Source organism: Aotus nancymaae, unplaced genomic scaffold (assembly GCF_030222135.1).
Source record: "Aotus nancymaae isolate 86718 unplaced genomic scaffold, 86718_ANA_hifiasm-v0.15.2.pri h1tg000028l, whole genome shotgun sequence".
In the NCBI taxonomy this organism is placed as follows: Eukaryota; Metazoa; Chordata; class Mammalia; order Primates; family Aotidae; genus Aotus; species Aotus nancymaae.
Genome location: NW_026988441.1, coordinates 23,920,314 through 23,940,971, shown reverse-complemented (window position 1 = coordinate 23,940,971; position 20,658 = coordinate 23,920,314). Strand labels below are relative to the sequence as shown.

Here is a 20,658-nt window from a genome sequence, read left to right as displayed (position 1 = left end):
TTTGAGATCCTGTCTCAAAAAAAAAAAAAACCAACAAAACTGCATATTTCAGGCATGTCAGCATATCAGCTACATTCACCTCATTATGCAAAACACTTCTTGAAATTTTACCTCTTGTAAAACTAAAACTCAATATGCGTTAAATAACATTTACCCATTTTATGCTGTCTTGAGTCCTTGACAAACACCATTTCACATTCTGTTTTTATGAGTGTGACTATTTTATATGTCATATAAGTGAAATCATAACATCCATCATTTTGTTACTGGCATATTTCACTTGAAATATATTCTCAAAGTGTATCTTTAAATGTCACAAGATTTTTTTTTAAGACTGAATAATATTCCATTGTATTAAATATATCTTCAAGGGTCCCATGTTGCATGTTTTATATATAGATTCATAAATGGAATTGCTATATTCGATAATAATTTTATTTTTGATTATTTGAAGTACAGTTGTAACATTATAAAATAATAGGTGTATCCTCGTTTTCCACTAAGAACCTAGATAATTTTTGAATTGTTAGTAGAGATGGGGTTTCACCATGTTGGTCAGGCTTCTCTCAAAATCCTGGCCTCAAGTGATCCACCTGCCTCGGCCTCCCAATGTGTTGAGATTACACCCGGGAGCCACAGCAGCCGGTAATTATACATCGTTACAAGGTAGTGATTTACAATTGCTTAGAGCTTACCTGGTTGGCCAAGGCCTATCGTTTTCAAATCTGTGCTGAAATTGCACCTGCTTGGTTACGTAATCTTTTTTAAAAAGTGACCCTGACTTAGAATGCCAAAAAAAAAAAAGAAAAAAAATCTGGCCGAGAAATCCTGTGTTGAGAAACAGAGCAGTGAGCGGGGCACAGTGGCTCACTGTTGTGGTCCATGAGATCGGCACATCTGCTGGGGGGTCTCTTGACCAGCAAGAGGGTCCCAATACCTGGAAGAGAGAGTGCATGGAAAAAAGAGAGATAGAACAGTATAAGGTCTGGAGGACTGACGAGGATTGCCCAAGTCAGCAATTTATTTTGTGCACAGGGTCTCATTATATACCCTTTAGCCTGCAGTGGCTGACGTCAGGTTACTTAGTGAGGTTACTACAACACAGGAGAAGAGAAAGTTACAACATTGCAAGCCTGGGGTTCAAGTTAAAACTAGTGAAAGGAGAAGCATACAATCAACTGTCATAAAGATTGATCAAGAAGTCATAAAACAAACAGGTGACCTTTTCTACTTATCCGATAATCAGAAACACAGAAACAAGATCACATTTTACAACGGTCAAACCAGGGTATAATTCTTAGAGGTAACAATTTCAAATGTCATATGAATAGTCACAAGCTTCAGTGAGTACCTGGTAACAGAGTCATAAAAACTAGCCCAGAACAGAAACTTCAAGAAATAGAATGTGCAGTGAAACCACACAGCCTTCACCCAGCCAAACTGTTAGATCAGTGAACCAGAAATAAACTTCTGCAAAATCAAACTTCTTGCACTTCCTTCTTTCCCTTAGCTCGACTGTGTCCAGGAGGGGAGAAATGTGTCTGGGCTCAAACTCCATTATGGCAGAGAAATCTAGGCACGGGCACGATGGCCAAAGCTCTACGCTGGAGCGATCCCCAAAGCTCACGCCTGTAATCCCAGGACTTTGGGAGGCTGAGGTGGGTGAATCACTTGAAGTCAGGAGTTTGAGACACCAGCCTGGCAAACATGGTGAAACCCCATCAGTACAAAAAATACAAGAATTAGCTGCACGTGATGGCACATGACTCTAAAATCTCAGCTATTGAGAAGGCTGAGGCCCCAGAATCGCTTGAACCCGGCATGCAGAGGTTGCAATAAGCTGAGATTGTGCCACTGCACTCCAGCCTGGGTGACAGGGTGACACTCTTTATAAAAAAGACAAGAAAAATAGAGGTTTTTGCCTTCACAGAGTTTACACTGTAAAGTTTGAAAAATAAAGACAATTAGGGAATAAATAATCCCTCATATCATGCTGGTAGTCTATGCCTACACAAGCTGAAGATACAGACATCTTAATTATATGTGTGGTCATATATTTACAAAGTTGCATAATTTTTTCTTTAAAAATGCCCAAGACAGTTTATAGGAACACTAAAATATCTGGAAAATCACCAAAATGTTTATGAACAGTAAATAAACTAATTGTAGTGTATTTATATCACCTCACAGTGTAGAGCAATAAATGTGGATAAATCACAACTACAGGCAACAACAGAGATCAATTTCACACTGTTGAGAATATAAGATGACCAAGAATGAGAACTTATTGTTTTAATCTATTTATTGAAAGTTCAAAAACAGGCAAATCTTATTTATTGTATAAAAAGTCAGGCCAGGTGTGGTAGCTCATGCCTATGATCTGAGCACTTTGAGAGGCTGAGGCCGGCGGATCACCTGAAGTCAGGAGTTTGAGACCAGCCTGGCCAATATGGTGATACCCCATCTCTACTAAAATAATACAAAATTAGCTGGGCATAGTGGTGGGCACCTGTAATCCCAGCTAGTTGGGAGGCTGAGACAGGAGAATCACTTGAATCCGGGAGGTGGAGGTTGCAGTGAGCCAAGATCGCACCACTGCACTCCAGCCTGGGTGACAAGGTGAGACTCTGTCTCAAATAAAATAAAATAAAATAACATAATTAAAAGCCAGGATATAAGTCACTCTTGGGAATAGTGACTGAAAGGGAGAATTAAAAAAGAGGGTGTCCAGGTTGTTCCCACTCTTCCATCACTGGGCCCTGGGTTCATAGTGTATGTATTTTGTAAAAATGTTTCAAGCTGTTTTTAATGATATATGTGTGTAAAATTAAAAACAAGATTTCTAATCACTTTTATTTCATCCTCAATTTTTTGTTCATATACTATTGTGGAAGAAAGGTAAGTTTCTCTAATGGTTTAAAACATCTTTTTTTTTTTTTTTTTTTTTTTTGAGACGGAATTTCGCTCTTGTTACCCATGCTGGAGTGCAATGGCAAGATCTCGGCTCACCGCAACCTCCGCCTCCTGGGTTCAGGCAATTCTCCTGCCTCAGCCTCCCGAGTAGCTGGGACTACAGGCATGCACCACCATGCCCAGCTAATTTTTTGTATTTTTAGTAGAGACGGGGTTTCACCATGTTGACCAGGATGGTCTCGATCTCTTGACCTCGTGATCCACCCGCCTCAGCCTCCCAAAGTGCTAGGATTACAGGCGTGAGCCATCGTGCCCGGCCTTTTTTTTTTTCTAATTGAGACCGAGTCTCACCTGTCACCTAGGCTGGAATGCATTTGCATGATCACTGCTCACTGCAACCTCTGCCTCCCAGCTTCCAGCAATTCTCCTGCCTTAGCATCTCGAGTAGCTGGAACTATAGGTGCCCACCACCATGCCCAGGCAATTTTTGTATTTTTAGTAGCAGAGATGGGGTTTCACCATATTGGCCAGGCTGGTCTCAAACTGAGCCTGCTCTTCTAACCATGGAACATGCTCTTCTCACCCAGGAAACACACATGCAGTGCTACTTCTAAATGTACATAGAATCGCACACATGCAAATTGGTGTAAAGACAAAATAAATTTATAACGAGTTTACCTGCAGAAAGGGCACTGGGTTAGAGTATAGAATGTCACATGAAAATCAGCATTCTCAGGCTGGGCATGGTGGCTCACGCCTGTAATCCCAGCACTTCGGGAGGCAGAGACGGGTGGAACACTAGAGGTCAAGAGTTCAAGAGCAGCCTGGCCGGCATGGTGAAACCCTGTTTCTACTAAAAATACCAAAAATTAGCTAGGCATGATGGCATGTGCCTGTAATCCCAGCTACTTGGGAGGCTGAGGCAGGAGAGTCGCTTGAACCCGGAAGGCAAAGGTTGTGGTGAGCCGAGATTGCACCACTGCACTCTAGCCTGGGCGACAGAGAGACTCCATCTCAAAAAGAAAAGTTTTAGTGTAACCTAATATTGATTAATGATGGGTAAACAAATTTTTCAAAAATCTTATAGGCCTATTAAGTCGTTGAAGATGTTTTTAATTTAAAAATTCTGTTTTTTGGCCGGGCGCGGTGGCTCACGCCTATAATCCCAGCACTTTGGGAGGCCGAGGCGGGTGGATCACGAGGTTAAGAGATCAAGACCATCCTGGTCAACACGGTGAAACTCCGTCTCTACTAAAAATACAAAAATTAGCTGGGCATGGTGGCATGCACCTGTAATCCCAGCTACTTAGGAGGCTGAGGCAGGAGAATTGCTTGAACCCAGGAGGCGGAGGTTGCGGTGAGCCCAGATCACGCCATTGCACTCCTGTCTGGGTAATGAGTGAAACTCCGCCTCAAAAAAAAAAAAAAAAAAAATTATATTTTTCGGCCGGGCGTGGTGGCTCACGCCTGTAATCCAAGCACTTTGGAGGCCAAGGCGGGCAGATCACCTGAGGTTGGGTGTTCAAGACCAGCCTGACCAACACCGTCTTTTTTTTTTTTTTTTTTTTTTTTTTTTTTTTTTTTGAGGCGGAGTTTCACTCTTGTTACCCAGGCTGGAGTGCAATGGCGCGATCTCGGCTCACCGCAACCTCCGCCTCCTGGGTTCAGGCAATTCTCCTGCCTCAGCCTCCTGAGTAGCTGGGACTACAGGCACGCACCACCGTGCCCAGCTAATTTTTTGTATTAGTAGAGACGGGGTTTCACCATGTTGACCAGGATGGTCTCGATCTCTTGACCTCGTGATCCACCTGCCTCGGCCTCCCAAAGTGCGGGGATTACAGGCTTGAGCCACCGCGCCCGGCCAACACCGTCTTTATAAAAAAAAAAATTTTTTTTTAAATTCTGTTTCTCAATGTTTACAGAAATTTAGGTCTCGTGTAATCTGGTAAATATGTTCATCAGTGTCAGATGCTGGATTCCAATTCATTTTTAGTGTTCCTATATGACTTTTTCCACATCCATTAATTAAATTTATATTACTTGTTTTTTGTTGTTGTCGTTGTTGTTTTTGAGAGAGGGTATCACTCTTTCACCCAGGCTGGAGCACAGTGGAGTGATCTCAGCTCACTGCAACCTTTGCCTCCTGGGTTCAAGCAATTCTCCTGTCTCAGCCTCCTGGGACTATAGGCATGTGCCACCACATCTGACTAATTTTTGTATTTCTTTTTTGTTTTTCTTGGAGATGGAGTCTCTTAAAAAACAAACAAACAAACAAAAAAGACAGACAGACAAGAAAATTAAATTGCATGGTCTACAACTTTTAAAATATAAAACGTGGCCTGGTGCAGTGGCTCATGCCTGTAATCCCAGCACTTTGGGAGGCCAAGGCGAGTGGATCACCTGAGGTCGGGAGTTCAAGACCAGCCTGGCCAACATGGAGAAACCCCATCTCTACTAAAAATACAAAAAATTAGCCAGGCGTGGTGGCACATGCCTGTAATCCCAGCTACTCAGGAGGCTGAGCCAGGAGAATCGCTTCAGCCTGGGAGGTGGAGGCTGTATCGAGCGGAGATTGTCCCACTGCACTCCAGCCTGGGCAAGAGAGCGAGACTCCATCTCAAAAAAATACAACACAACAAATAAATATTGTTTCAAGGTTTTTCAATTGTTAAATAATCAGGTATGCTTTTCATGATAAGTTCAATTTTAAAAGGGTAACTAGTGGTCTCCTTGGTATTTCTGTAGTGGATATTGTAAAGCTGGGTAACCAGAATCATGCAGACATGCTGATTTAATCAGAGTAAATTCAGCCTTCTTGGTAGAGTATTGGTATCTCAGGGGCTGATCATTCACCTCAACTTAGCAAATGCTGCTCCATAATGTCAGTGAGTCCTTTCACTGGCATTTCCCCCTTTTTTCTCCCATTGATGTGGTCATGTTATGAGCTCCTCTGTTTCTCATCTTAAGCTATCCGAGATGAGAGGTGATTATTTCTTGCATGAATGAGATCCCCTTTTTTTCCTCTTCTTTGGGATCCTCCTGTCCTCCCTACAGGAAGCAACATGTGGGAGGCAGGAATTATGACAATATACAAATATATTTCCTGCCATATGACCACCACAAGCAGCTTACAACATGAGCCACCTAGAAGGCCAGGCCAGCAGGGGTGTTTATCTATGTGTCTTTTTCTCTTAAAAAGCACCTCTAATTACATTTATCCCAATCAGGATAATCGCCCTTTTGATAAAAACAAAGTCAACCCAATGATAGCCTAATTTCATAAGTAATTTCCCATCGTGGTCAGTCACAGGTTTTTTTACAGTAAAGAGAAAGAGATTACACAGCTGAGGTCGCAGTGAGCTAATATTGAACCATTGCACTCCAGTCTGGGCGACAGAGCGACACTCAGTGTCCAAAATTAAAAAAAAAGAGTTAGGCCGGGCGCGGTGGCTCAAACCTGTAATCCCGGCACTTTGGGAGGCCGAGGCGGGTGGATCACGAGGTCAAGAGATCGAGATCATCCTGGTCAACATGGTGAAAACCCGTCTCTACGAAAGATACAAAAATTAGCTGGGCGTGGTGATGTGCGCCTTTAGTCCCTCCTACTCGAGAGGCTGAGGCAGGAGAATTGCTTGAACCCAGGAGGCGGAGGTTGCAGTGAGCTGAGATTGTGCCACTGCAGATTGTGCCTGGCGCCTGGCAACAGAGTGAGACTCTGTCTCAAAAAAAAAAAGTTAATGTGGGCTGAGTGCAGTGGCTCACGCCTGTAATCCTAGCATTTGGGAGGCTGAGGTGGGTGGATCACCTGAGGTCAGGAGTTCAAGACCAGCCTGGCCATCATGGTGAAACCCCATCTTTAAAAAAAAAAAAAAGAGTTAATTTAATCTATATATAATTAAATCAACTAAATGTATGAAAAATAATTCTGCATAGAGTGTTGAAATGAAAGTAAAAAATGCTTTTCATGAAGGAAGTTAGAAACATTTAGTCAGTGGGGCACGGTGGCTCACGCCTGTAATCCTAGCACTTTGGGAGACCGAGGTGGGTGGATCACCTGAGGTCTGGAGTTCAAGACCAGCCTGACCAACATGGTGAAACCCCATCTTTATAAAAATAAATAAATAATAAATAAATAAAAGATGATTGATGCAGAGATATGTCACAAGTCCCTCTATAGAAGGGACCCAGGTGAGGGCCTCACATTTTATATATGTTGGGTCTAGTAATATATCTTATTGTGCCAAATATTCTGGGCCAAGGTAAAAGAAAAGAGTCACATAACCTGAATGCAGAACTTAGCAATATGTCATAATGCACCCTGTGCACAGTGCCAAGGCAAGAAAAACAACCTCATAACACGTTTATTCCTGGTTTAAAGTCCCATGTCTTGTAAGAGAATATTAAATATGAAAAAATACATGTGGACATGTCTGTGCGTGATTGGTGCACACCGTCCCCCACACCACAGAAGAAAACAGATAACCACAGGCTGACCATTAGGACCAAGGCCACATAACAAAATAAGTTTGCCTTTAATCTATTTTCTCCTTATCTAAACATTGCAGGTTCAGACTGTGGACAGATCTAGAGTTTTCTTGTTTTGTGGCCTCATCATTCTCTTTTTTTTTAGACGGAGTTTTGCTCCTGTTACCCAGGCTGGAGTGCAATGGCGCGATCTCGGCTCACCGCAACCTCCGCCTCCTGGGTTCAGGCAATTCTCCTGCCTCAGCCTCTTCAGTAGCTGGGATTACAGGCACGCGCCACCGTGCCCAGCTAATTTTTGTATTTTTAGTAGAGACGAGGTTTCACCATGTTGACCAGGATGGTCTTGATCTCTTGACCTCGTGATCCACCCGCCTCGGCCTCCCAAAGTGCTGGGATTACAGGCTTGAGCCACCGCGCCCGGCCTTTTTTTTTTTTTTATAGACAGGGTATCACTATGTTGCTCAGGCTGGAGTGCAGTGGCTATTCACAGGCACGATCCCACTGCTGATCAGCACGGGAGTTTTGACCTGCTCCGTTTCCGACCTGGGCCCGTTCACCCGTCCTTAGGCAACCTGGTGGTCCCCTGCTCCCCGGAGGTGACCATATTGATACCAAACTTAGTGCGGACACCCGATCTGCATAGCGCACTGCAGCCCAGAACTCCTGGGCTCAAGCGATCCTCCCACCTCAGCCTCCCGAGTAGCTGGGACTATAGGTACGTGCCACCGCGCCCGACTGTGGCCTCATCATTCTTTGTTCGCTGTCTGCTGTTTGGAATTCAGGTGAGCAACAGGTGGTCAGCAGTGGTTAATAAAATAACCACAGGTGGACCTGTGGTTACCTGTAGTTATTTTATTCCTTCTGTCCTCTGTTCGTTCTATGGTCACCGTTTCTTTCTCGGAACTGAAGAGAGATGTTGGTAGAGAGAGGCTGTCCCCTCACCTCTGGCAAAAAAGGAATGCTCAGGCTCTTCACCCACCTGACATCAGAGCTGCACTTTAATGTGGCAGCTATTGGCGACGCGTGGCTCCTGGGAGCCTGGAATGTGGCTGGTCTGAATTGAAATGTGCTAGAAAGGTAAAATACAGAGTTATTTTCGAAGATTTAGTTCCATATACATGTGTATGTGTGTTTGTGTTTCATTAATAATTACATTTTGCGTCCATATTACAATGATAATACTTTGGATATATTAGGATAATTAGATTGCTACAATCAATTCCACTGTTTTTTTCTTTTTAAAGTTTGACTACTAGAAAATATAAAATTCACATATGGCTCACATTTTATTTCAGAGGATTGTCTCTTTTTATTTCTTTTACCTTCTTTTTTTTTTTTTTTTTTTTTTTTTGCTTTTCACTCCGTTGCAAAAAGCTTCTTTTTTAAATTCTCAAGCTCCCTACTCAATGGACCAGAAGGCACAAGTAGGCCATAAAATCTGAAATTCTAAAATAATACTTCCATTATTTTATTTGTGAGTAGCCGTATATCATTTGTAAATGTTTATGATCTTATACACAAGGTTAAATGCAAATATCCTCTGGGATGGGCTTGGCTCAGTTAAAAAAAGAAGCCCTGACTGAAAAGGCTGCATCTTAGGCTGTCACTCTTCACTCAGCCCAGAGTCTGATCACAGCTTCTGTCACTCAGGCCCTGAACGGTCAGGACCTTAAACGTTATCCAATCAGAAACGCTGGGCTGGGAACCGTCCAATCAGGCATGCAGCTGGAGCAGACAAGATGGCTTCCGGGATTTGGCGGCGCTTCGGTGTCTCCCTGCAGCTGGAGGTCTCGGTCTCGCCTTCCCTGCTCCCTGTCCTCTCCTCCTAGAGGCCCAGCCTCTGCGGCCTTGCGACCTGCATAAATTGGGAGATCCGCAGCTAAGACGCCGGGACCCTCTGGAAGCCTAGAAATGGTGAGAGTGCTGGGTGCGACATCCCGAGGGAGGGAGGGGCTGGTTGAAATCGCGGGGAAGGGGCTGTGGCGGACTCAGGCCTCCCCGCAGTCAGCTGCACAGTCTGCGCCCGGAGTTCTCCGGAGTTCTGCTTGCCGAGCTCGGCCTCAGCCTTCGGCCGTAAGATGGCGGTTTCGCTGACTGCGGGCCCCAGGCGTCCAGTCTTCCCTGGGCAGGGACTGTGCCCTGGCGTGGAGCCATCTCTGGGCAGCTCGGCGTCCGCAGGGCCGTGGCTTTCCCAGATTGTGCAGGGACCACGGGACGGTCATCGGGGGAGAATCCTGATTCAGGGTGCGGGTCCGTGAATGCGAAGAGCTTTGGTCCGGGGGTTCCCAGTTCCTCTTTTCACCTATTACAAATTTATGAGAGGTTCGGGCGCGGTGGCTCACGCCAGTGATGACGTTGCACTTTGGGAGGCCGAGGCGGGCGGATCACCTGAGGACTTCGCGATCAGCCTGACCAACATGGTGAAACCCCGTCTCTATTCAAAATACAAAAAATTAGCTGGGCATGGTGGCGCTTGCCTTAATCCCAGCTACTCAGGAGGGTGAGGCAGGAGAATTGCCTGAACCCAGGAGGCGGAAGTTGCGGTGAGCCGAGATCGCGCAATTGCACTCAAGCCTGGGCAACAAGACCGAAACTCCGTCTCAAAAACAGAAAAGTAAAATTATGGGCATCACCGCAAAAATTTAGAAGAAATTTAATCAAAGTGTGATTCAAAAATTGTGGACCACCGAGCTGTGGTTTGTAGTTTGTGGTTTATGGGAGCAGCTTGAAGGAAAGACTTTTAAAGGTGCACAATGAAGAAAACAAAATTAAATAATTGGTTAGGTACAGTTACTTTGTTACTTGATTTGTACCATTAAGGTATACTTTTTCTGCTTATGTGATCAGAGGTTAATTGGCAGTTTATGGTTGGTTAAGCCTGAATTTTGTTTCTCTCAATCCAGTAATTTACCAAAAAAATGCATTTGAGTTAGAGTTTTTAAAAAGTAGGAACCCAGGAACTAGAGAAACCTCAGTCTAATTGCCTGCTACTTAGTTATTTTCACACTCCACAGGGGACTGATTTTCCCCTGCACTTTTAACTTTGGGTCTCAAATGTACCCCTCACCTCCCATTCCTCCAGTCTATGACTTGCAGTAAAATACTAAATTTTCACTTTCTTTTCACATTCTCAAATGCCAACGTCCCCCTTCTAATTCACATGATCAACTATTTGTCTTTTATTATTATTATTATTATTTGAGATGGAGTCTCACTCTGTTGCCAGGCTGGAGTGCAGTGCAGTGGGGCGATCTCAACTCACTGCAACCTCCAATTCCCAGGTTCAAGCAATTCTCCTGCCTCAGCCTCCCGAGTAGCTGGGACTGCAGGTGCATGCCACCACAGCCAGCTAATTTTTTTTTTTTTTTTTTGGTACTTTTAGTAGAGACGGGGTTTTGCCATGTTGGCCAAACTAGTGTCTAACTCCTGACCTCAGGTGATTCACCTGCCTCAGCCTTCCAAAGTGCTGGGATTACAGGTGTGAGCCACCATGCCCAGCCCGAGTTGTATCTTTTATAATAAGCTGGTAAACACAACTATAGTGTTTCACTGAGTTCTGTGAGTTACTCTATTACATTACTGAACTTGAGGAATGTTCTGGGAGTCCCCAGTTATCAAACAGTGGCTCAGAAGCGTAGATCAGCCTATGAAGTTTGTGACTGGCATCTGTAGTAAAGACAGTGTTGTGGGACTGTGCTGTGAATCAGGGTCTGTGCTGACTCTGTGTGGTGTCAGAAATCAAATGTTGGACAGTGAGTGTCGGAGAATTGCTTGGTGTTCAGTAAACGACACATTTTGTGCCAGAAAAAAGATATCACAGAGGCCTTCCCGGGAATGGAACTCTGCATGCCTGGGAATGGGAGGCTGTGCTCTCCTGTACACAAGCTGTCACACTGCTCATTGTCCTGTGATATCAGGTCTCCTCTAAGAGGACAGAGCTCTGATAACAAACCCCACTTTCCCACAGCTGCCTCCACAAGATTTTCACCCACTTAAAAACACACCCACTAGACACTGACATGCCCACAACCTTCCCAGGACCAGGCACCACCCTCAGAAAATTCACAACATCATTTTTGATCCCAGTGCTTCTTGCCAAAACCCTAAAAAAAAATGATTACAAGTCTCCTGGAATATCCCCACCAGCAGACACTGAATCTGCAGCAGTAATATGTTTTCTGCACCATCCTAGGGTTCTGGAACAACTGTTCATAATCCCATCTGCCTGCATGGACACAAAAATAAATCAGAATGCAGCCCCACCTAAGCCACTGTTTGTGGTACAAACCAGTCCTTTGGCCTACATTGCACTCTCTGCACCCATGGAGTTTTTAGTTTTAACTTTTATTTTTGGTTCATGGGTACATCTGTAGGTTTGTTAAATAAATAAAATTGTGTCATGAAGGTTTAATGTGCATATTTTGTCACTCAGGTACTAAGCATGGTGCCAAACAAGTATTTTTTTCTGATTCTCTTTGTCCTCCTGCCCTCCACTCTCAACTAAGTCTCAGTGTTTGTTTTTCTTTTCTTTTCTTTTTTTTTTTTTTAAGACTAGGTTTCACCATGTTGGTCAGGCTGGTCTTGAACTCCCGACCTCAGGTGATCCGCCCACCTCGGCCTCTGAAGTGCTTGGATTACAGGCGTGAGCCATCACACCCGGACTGTTGTTCTTTTCTTTGTGTCCATGTGTTCTTATTATTTAGCTTTTTCTTTTTCTCTTTTTTTAGGCAGAGTTTTGCTCTTGTTGCCCAGGCTGGAGTGCAATGGCTCGATCTTGGCTCACTGCAACTTTTGCCTCCTGGGTTCAAGTGATTCCCCTGTCTCAGCCTCCTGAGTAGCTGGGATTACAGGTGCCCACCACCATGCCTGGCTAATTTTTGCATTTTTAGTAGAGACAGGGTTTCACCATGTTGGCCATGCTGGTCTCGATCTCCTGACTTTGTGATCCACCTGCCTCCGACTCACAAAGTGCTGGGATTACAGATGTGAGCCCTCAGCCAGCTATTTATAAATGATAACATGAATTTGGTTTTCTGTTTCTGCATTAGTTTTTTAAGGATAATGGTCTCTAGCTCCATCCATGTTTCTGCAAAAGAAATTATCTTGATCTCTTTTTATGGCCACACAGTATTTCGTGATATTTATTTACCATATTATGTTTTTATTAAATTATTTTATTTTATTTTTGGAGACAGGGTTTCACTTTGTTACCTAGGGTGGAGTGCAGTGGCATGATCTCGGCTCACTGCAGCCTCAACCTCCCGGGCTCAAGCGATCTTTTTTTTTTTCCCTTTGAGATGGACTCTTGTTCTGTCACCTAGGCTGGAGTGTCCTATCTTAGCCTTTCAAGTAGCTGAGATTACAGGTGCCTGCCACCTGTAATTGTCTTGCATTGTCACCCAGGCTGGAGTGCAATGGCTCCATCTCAGCTTGCTGCAACCTCTGCCTCCTGTGTTTAAGTGATTCTCCTGGCTCCTGAGTAGCTGAGATTACAGGGGCCCACCACCACATTTGGCTAATTTTTTTTGTGTGTATTTTTAGTAGAGATGGAGTTTCACTATGTTGGCCAGGCTGATCTCAAACACCTAACATCGTGATCTGCCTGTCTCAGCCTCCCAAAGTGCTGGGATTACAGGCATAAGCCACCACACTTGGTCTAATTTTTGCATTTTTAGTAGAGGTGGGGTCTCTGCACGTTGGCCAGGTTGGTCTCGAACACCTGACCTCAGGCTATTCACCTGACGTGCCTTGGCCTCCCAAAGTGCTGGTGGCATGCATCTGGCCAGCATCTGTTGTTTCTTTTTTCACTTTGTATAATGGCCATTTTGACTGGTGTGTAGATGGTATCTCATTGTGATTTTCCTTTGTATTTCTCTAATTAGTATTGATCACTTTTTATTTTCATTTTATTATTTATTTATTTATTTATTTATTTATTTTTTGAGACCTAGTCTCTCTCTGTTGTCCAGGCTGGAGTGCAATGCACGATCTCTGCTCTTTGCAACCTCCACCTCTTGAGTTCAAGCGATTCTCCTTCGTCAGCCTCCAGAGTAGTTGGGACTATAGGTGAATGCCGCCACGCCCGGCTGATCTTTCTGTGTTTCAATAGAGACAGGGTTTCACCGTGTTGCCCAGGCTGGTCTCAAACTCCTGACCTCAGGCAATCTGCCTGCCTCAGCCTCCCAGAGGGCTGGGATTACAGGCATGAGCCACCGTGCCCAGCCTACTAATGAGCATTTTTTAATATGCTTTTTAGCCACATATATGTCTTTTGAAAAACAGGCAAAATACTGCTCATGTTTTTTTGCCTACTTTTCTTTTTTTTTTTTCTTTGAGACGGAGTTTTTCTCTTGTTGCTCAGGCCAGAATGCAGTGATGTGACCTTGGCTCACTTCAACTCCACCTCCCGGGTTCAAGCTATTCTCCTTCCTCAGCCTCCCAAGTAGCTGGGACTACAGGCATGCACCACCATGCAGGGCCAATCTCTGACTTCTTTAAGAAGTGTTTTGTAGGGCCGGGTGTGGTGGCTCACGCCTGTAATCCCAGCACTTTGGGAGTTCGAGGAGGGCAGATCACAAGGTCAGTAGATTGAAACTGTAAGGTTTGAATGAAGCAACTGAGATTTAAATGAGGCAACTGAGGCCAGTTATTGGAATAAAGAAATTTAATCAGCTCCTGGGTGAGGTTTTACGGTCCGACAGGAGGGGCCGGAGAAGTCGTGCTTCTCTTCTTGGGGCGTGGGGTTTTATAGGGAGTAGAAGTAGCTGATTGACTACGGGGGAAACAAAGACAAGGCAGTTCTATTGGGTATTAAAAGACTGGGGACGGGCGAAGTGAACAAAGCGGGGGCATTTACATTGGGTATGAAGGGAGTGAGCACGGACGAGGGGCTGGCCGAGGACATACGGGGGAGCTACCATAGGGAAGGTTCTTGGCAGTCCTTTTCAAAATTTCTGGCGGGTGTAGGGCTGAGATTGGAATGCGGAAATGGGCAAGCGGGAGCCTGCGTGGAGAGAGCAAATGCTGAGCAATGCGCTCAGAATGATGACGTCGTTTTTAGGCGCGGAGAGAGAAGGGCGTGTCCATTCGGCTTCCAAGGAGGCACTGGCCTTACAGAAACCATCCTGGCCAACATGGTGAAAGGTGTCTCTACTAAAATACAAAGCTTAGCTGGGTGTGGTGGCACGCGCCTGTAGCCCAAACTGCTAGGGAGGCTGAGGCAGGAGAATCGCTTGAACCTGGGAGACACAGGTTGCAGTGTGCCGAGATCACGCCACTGCACTCCAGCCTGGCGCCTGGTGACAAAAGAAAAAAAAAAGTGTTTTGTTTTACTTTTTTATTTATTTTTTATTTTTTAAAGACGGGGTTTCACCATGTGGTTCAGGCTGGTCTTGAACTCCTGACCTCAGGTGATCCACCCGCCTTGGCCTCCAAAGTGCTTGGATTACAGGCTTGAGCCACCACGCCTGGCCATAAAGAAGTGTTTTGTAATTCTTGTCTTAGAGATCTTTCGTCTCCCTAGATAGCTGTATTTCTAGATATTTTATTCTTTTTTGTGGCCATTATAAATGGGATTGTATTTTTAATTTGGACTTTGGCTTGGATGTTGTTGATGTACAGAGGTGCTACTAATTTTTGTGTGTTTATTTTGTATTCTGAAACTTTGTTGAAGTTGTCAACTTACAAAACTTTTCTGCTGAGGATATAGTATGAGCTCCTCTCTTTCTGTTTGGTTGCCTTTTATTGTTTTGTCTTGCCTGATTGCTCTTGCCAGGACTTCAGATTCTATGTTGAATAGGAGTGGTGAAAGAAGGCATTCTTGTCTTATGTCAGTTAAAAAAAAAAATGCTTCCAAGTTGAGTCTATTTGGTATGTTGGCTGTAAATGTGTCATACATCACTTGTTATTTTGAAATATGTACCTTCAATGCTTAGCTTGTTGAAGATTATAACATAAAGGATGTTATAAGCCTGGTGCAGTGGCTCATGCCTGTAATCCCAGCACTTTGGGAGGCTGAGGCGGGTGGATCACGAGGTCAAGAGATCGAAATCATTCTGGTCAACATGGTGAAACCCCGTCTCTACTAAAAATAGAAAAAATTGGCCGGGCGCGGTGGCTCAAGCCTGTAATCCCAGCACTTTGGGAGGCCGAGGCGGGTGGATCATGAGGTCAAGAGATCGAGACCATCCTGGTCAACATGGTGAAACCCCCTCTCTACTAAAAATACAAAAAATTAGCTGGACATGGTGGCGCATGCCTGTAATCCCAGCTACCCAGGAGGCTGAGGCAGGAGAATTGCCTGAACCCAGGAGGTGGAGGTTGCGGTGAGCCGAGATCGCGCCATTGTGCTCCAGCCTGGGTAACGAGAGCGAAACTACGTCTAAAAAAAAAAAAAAAATACAAAGAATTAGCTGGGCATGGTGGCGCGTGCCTGTAATCCCAGCTACTTGTGAGGCTGAGGCAGGAGAATTGCTTGAACCTAGGAGGCGGAGGTTGCAGATAGCCAAGATCACGCCATTGCACTCCAGCCTGCGCAGCACGAGCGAAATTCCGTATCAAAAAAAAAAAAAAAAAAAGGATGTTATAATTTTATTGAAAGCTTTTTTTCTGCATCTATTGAGATAATTTTATGGTTTTTGTCTTTAGTTCTGTTTATGTGATGACTGATAATTATTGATTTGTACATTTTGTTTTTTCAATTTTTATTTATTTATTTATTTTATAAGACGAGTTTTCACCATGTTGGTCAGGCTGGTCTTGAACTCCCAACCTCAGCTGATCCGCCTGCCTTGGCCTCCAAAGTGCTTGGATTACAGGTGTGAGCCACCACGCCTGGCCGATTTGTATATTTTGAACCAACCTTGCATCCCAGGGATATATCCTACTTGATCATAATTGATTAACTTTCTGATGTACTGCTGGATTTTGTTTATCAGTATTTTGCTGAAGATTCCTCTCCCCTCCCCGCCACCTTTTTTTTTAAGATGGGATTTCTAGGCCGGGTGTGGTAGCTCAGGCCTGTAATCCAAGCACTTTGGAGGCCAAGGCAGGCGGATCACCTGAGGTTGGGAGTTCAAGACCAGCCTGACCAACATGGTGAAACTCCGTCTTTAAAAAAGAAAAAACAAAATAAAATAAAGAAAGAAGGGGTTTCACCATGATGGCCAGGCTGGTCTTGAACTCCTGACCTCAGGTGATCCACCCACCTCGGCCTCCCAAAGTACTAGGATTACAGGCGTGATCCACTGCACCCGATTTTTTTGTTAATATTTATTAACTATTAAAAATACTGGCCTGAAGTTTTTTTGTTTGTTTGTTCTCTGCCAAATTTTTTTTTCTTTTTAAATCAAAATGATGCTGTTCGTATATAATAACTTGGGGAGAAGTCCTTTCTCAATTATTGGCAATAGTTTTAGTAAAAATAATACCAGCTCTTCTTTGTACATCTGGTAGAAATCAGCTGTAAGTCCCTCTGGTCCTGGGCATTTTTTGGTTGGTAAGCTACTTGTTACTAATTCAATTTTGGAGCTTTTTATTGGTTTATTGAGGGGTTCTATTTCTTTTTTGTTCAGTCTAGGGAGGAGGCATTTTTCCAGGAATGTATTCATTTCTTCTAGATTTTTTAGTTAGGGTACATAGAGGTGCTCATTGTAGACTTCAATTGTATTTTTGTCAGGTCAGTGGTAATGCCCATTTGTCATTACTATTTTTTAAAAAAAAAAATCTTTTCTTTTTTTTTTTTTTTTTTTTGAGTCGGAGTTTTGCTCTTGTTACCCAGGCTGGAGTGCAGTTGCGCAATCTCGGCTCACTGCAACCTTTGCCTCCTGGGTTCAGACAATTCTTCTGCCTTAGCCTCCCGAGTAGCTGGGATTACAGGCACGCACCACCATGCCCAGCTAAGTTTTTGTATTTTTAGTAGAGACGGAGTTTCACCATGTTGACCAGGATGGTCTCGATGTCTTCACTTCGTGATCCACCCGCCTCGGCCTCCCAAAGTGCTGGGATTATACGTGTGAGCCACAGCGCCCGGCCCACTTTTTTTCTTTATTAATCTAGCTAGTGGTTTATTTATCTTATCAAGTTTTTCAAAACATTTACTTTTAATTTTTTAATCTTTTTTTTTTTTTTTTTGAGACATAGTCTCGCTCTGTTGCCTAGGCTGGAGTGCCATAGCGAAATCTCTGCTGGTTGCAAGCTCCGCCTCCTGAGTTCAAGCAATTCTCCTGCCTCAGCCTCCAGAGTAGCTGGGATTATAGGCACATGCTGCCATGACCGGCTGATGTTTTTTTATTTTAGTAGAGACATGGTTTCACCGTGTTGCCTGGGCTGGTGTTGAACTCCTGAGTCCAGGCAATCTGCTCGCCTCGGCCGCCCAAAGTGCTAGGATTACAGGCTTAAGCCACCGTGCCTGGCCAATCTTTTGTAGTTTTTCTTTTTTTTGAGACGGAGTTTCGTTCTTGTTACCCAGGCTGGAGTGCAATGGCGCGATCTCGGCTCACCGCCACCTCCGCCTCCTGGGTTCAGGCAATTCTCCTGCCTCAGTAGCTGGGATTACAGGCACGCACCACCATGCCCAGCTAATTTCTTTTATTTTTAGCAGAGACGGGGTTTCACCATGTTGACCAGGATGGTCTTAATCTCTTGACCTCGTGATCCACCCGCCTCGGACTCCCAAAAGAGCTGGGATTACAGGCGTGAGCCACCGCGCCCGGCCCCTTTTGTAGTTTTTTATGTCTAAATCTTCAGTTCAGATGTGATTTTAGTTATTTCTTATTTTCTGCTACCTTAGGGGTTGATTTGCTCTCGATTCTCTCATTCTTGGGCTGGGCGCGGTGGCTCACGCCTGTAATCCCAGCACTTTGGGAGGCCGAGGCAGGTGGATCACGAGGTCAAGAGATCGAGACCATCCTGGCGGTGGTGAAACCTGTCTCTACTAAAAATACAAAAATTGGCCGGGCGTGGTGTCACACGCCTGTGGTCCCAACTACTTGGGCGGCTGAGGCAGAAGAATCGCTTGAAACCAGGAGGTGGAGGTTGCAGTGACCCGAGACTGCACCACTGCACTCCAGCCTGGCAACAGAGCAAGACTACATCTCAAAAAAAAAAAAAAAAAAAAAAAAATTCTCTCTTTCTTTTGTTTAGGATGTCAGGTTATTTAACTGAGGTATTTCTAGCTTTTCGATTTGAGCATTTAATGCTATAAATTTCTCTCTTTATTTCTTTTTTAAAGTTTTTTTAAATTTCCTGGCAACTTTCATTTAATATAAATTTCTCTCTTAATACTTCCTTAGCTGTGTTGCAGTGATTCCGGTATGCTGTATCTTTGTTCTCATTTATTTTAAATAACTTGATATCTGCCTTAATTTTATTATTTACCTAAAGGCATTCAAGTTCAGGTTGTTTAATTTCCATATATTGTCTGGTTTCAAGTGGTTTTCTTTGTTTTGAATTATATTTTTATCAAGCTGTGGTCTTACTGTGTTGCTGATATAATTTTGAAATTTTTCAATTTGGGGAGGATTGTTTTCTGATTTTGTGGTCAGTTTTAGAGAATGTGCTCTGTGGTGGTGGAAACATTGCATATTATGTTGTTTTTAGATGAAGAGTTGTGTAGATGTTTATTTATTTTTATTATTTATTTTTTAGATGGAGTCTCGCTCTGTAGCCCAGGCTGGAGTGCAGTGGTGTGATCTTGGCTCACTGAAATCTCTGCCTCCCGGGTTCAAGGGATTCTCCTGTCTCATCCTCCCGAGTAGCTGGAATTACAGGCGCGTGCCACCACATCCAGCCAATTATTATTATTTTTTTTAAAGAGACGGGGTTTCACCATGTTGGTGAGGCTGATCTCGAACTCCTGACCTCAGGTGATCCACCCACCTAGGCCTCCCAATGTGCTGGGATTACACACTTGAGCCACCACGCCCAGCCAATTTTTTTTTTTTTTGTATTTTTACTACAGACAGGGTTTCACCATGTTGGCCATTGTGGTCTCAATCTCCTGACCTAATGATTTGCCCATCTCGGTCTCCCAAAGTGCTGGGATTACAGGTGTGAGCCACCGTGCCTGGCCGACTCTAGATGTTTATTATCACTATTTGGTAAATTGTTGAGTTTAGGTCCTAATGTCTTTGTTAATTTTCTGCCTCAGTAGTTTATTAGTGTCTGTGGGGTGTTGTAGTCTCTGCTATTATTATCTAAGAATCCAGCTGTCTTCTTAGGTCTCTAAGCAGCTGCTTTATTTATGTGAACCCCTCTAATTTTTTATCACACGTCTTTCTCTTCTGCTTTTTTCCCCATAAGCATTCTTTGAAGTGAATACAGTGTGCCCAAGGCTACTCCTTAGATGCCTGAATCCAGTGTCTACTAAAATTCAGATGTTTTAGAGTTCAACATATCCAGAGACCTGGCTGTTGTGAGAGAAAATATAAGTTAGAAATAAAAGGCTCTCTTTTCTTTTTTCTTTCTTTCTTTTTTTTTCTTTTTTGAGACAAAGTCTCGCTCTTTCAGGGGCTGGAGTGCAGTGGCGTGATCTTGGATCAGTGTAGCCTCCGACTCCCAGGTTCAAGTGATTCTTGTGCCTCAGCTTCCCAATTAGCTGGGATTATAGGCACGTGCCACCATGCCCACCTAATAATTTTTCTTTTTTTTTTATTTTTTATTTTTTTAGAGACGGAGTTTCGCTCTTGTTACCCAGGCTGGAGTGCAATGGTGCGATCTCGGCTCACCGCAACCTCCACCTCCTGGGTTCAGGCAATTCTCCTGCCTCAGCCTCCTGAGTAGCTGGGATTACAGGCACGCGCCACTACGTCCAGCTAATTTTTTGTATTTTTATTTTTAGTAGGGATGGGGTTTCACCATGTTGACCAGGATGGTCTCAATCTCTTGACGTCGTGATACACCCGCCTCAGCCTCCCAAAGTGCTGGGATTATAGGCTTGAGCCACTGTGCCCAGTCCTATTTTTTTTTTTTTTCCAGACAGAGTTTCACTCTTGTTACCCAGGCTGGAGTGCAATGGCACGATCTCGGCTCACCGTAACCTCCGCCTCCTGGGTTCAGGCAATTCTCCTGCCTCAGCCTCGTGAGTAGCTGGGATTACAGGCACACACCACCATGCCCAGCTAATTTTTTTTGTATTTTTAGTAGAGATGGGGTTTCACCACGTTGACCAGGATGGTCTCTATCTCTTGACCTCGTGATCCACCCGCCTCGGCCTCCCAAAGTGCTGGGATTACAGGCCTGAGCCACCGCCCCTGGCCTCTA

At 44.2% G+C, this 20,658-nt stretch overlaps 1 protein-coding gene across 3 annotated transcripts in view; it reads left to right on the top strand.

Moving 5' to 3' along the window:
• LOC135276758 (zinc finger protein 675-like) overlaps window positions 1-20,658 on the top strand; it is a 166,818-nt gene that overhangs the window by 134,172 nt on the left and 11,988 nt on the right. For 2 of the 3 annotated variants that reach the window (XM_064381543.1, XM_064381545.1), the window contains exon 1: window positions 9,143-9,312. The exons of the other annotated variant lie outside the window; for it this stretch is intronic. In XM_064381543.1, coding sequence (XP_064237613.1) covers window positions 9,310-9,312 — 3 coding nt within the window. In that variant the 5' untranslated portion in view covers window positions 9,143-9,309. Of the gene's footprint in view, window positions 1-9,142; window positions 9,313-20,658 lie in introns of those variants that run through there. 3 annotated transcript variants of the gene reach the window in all.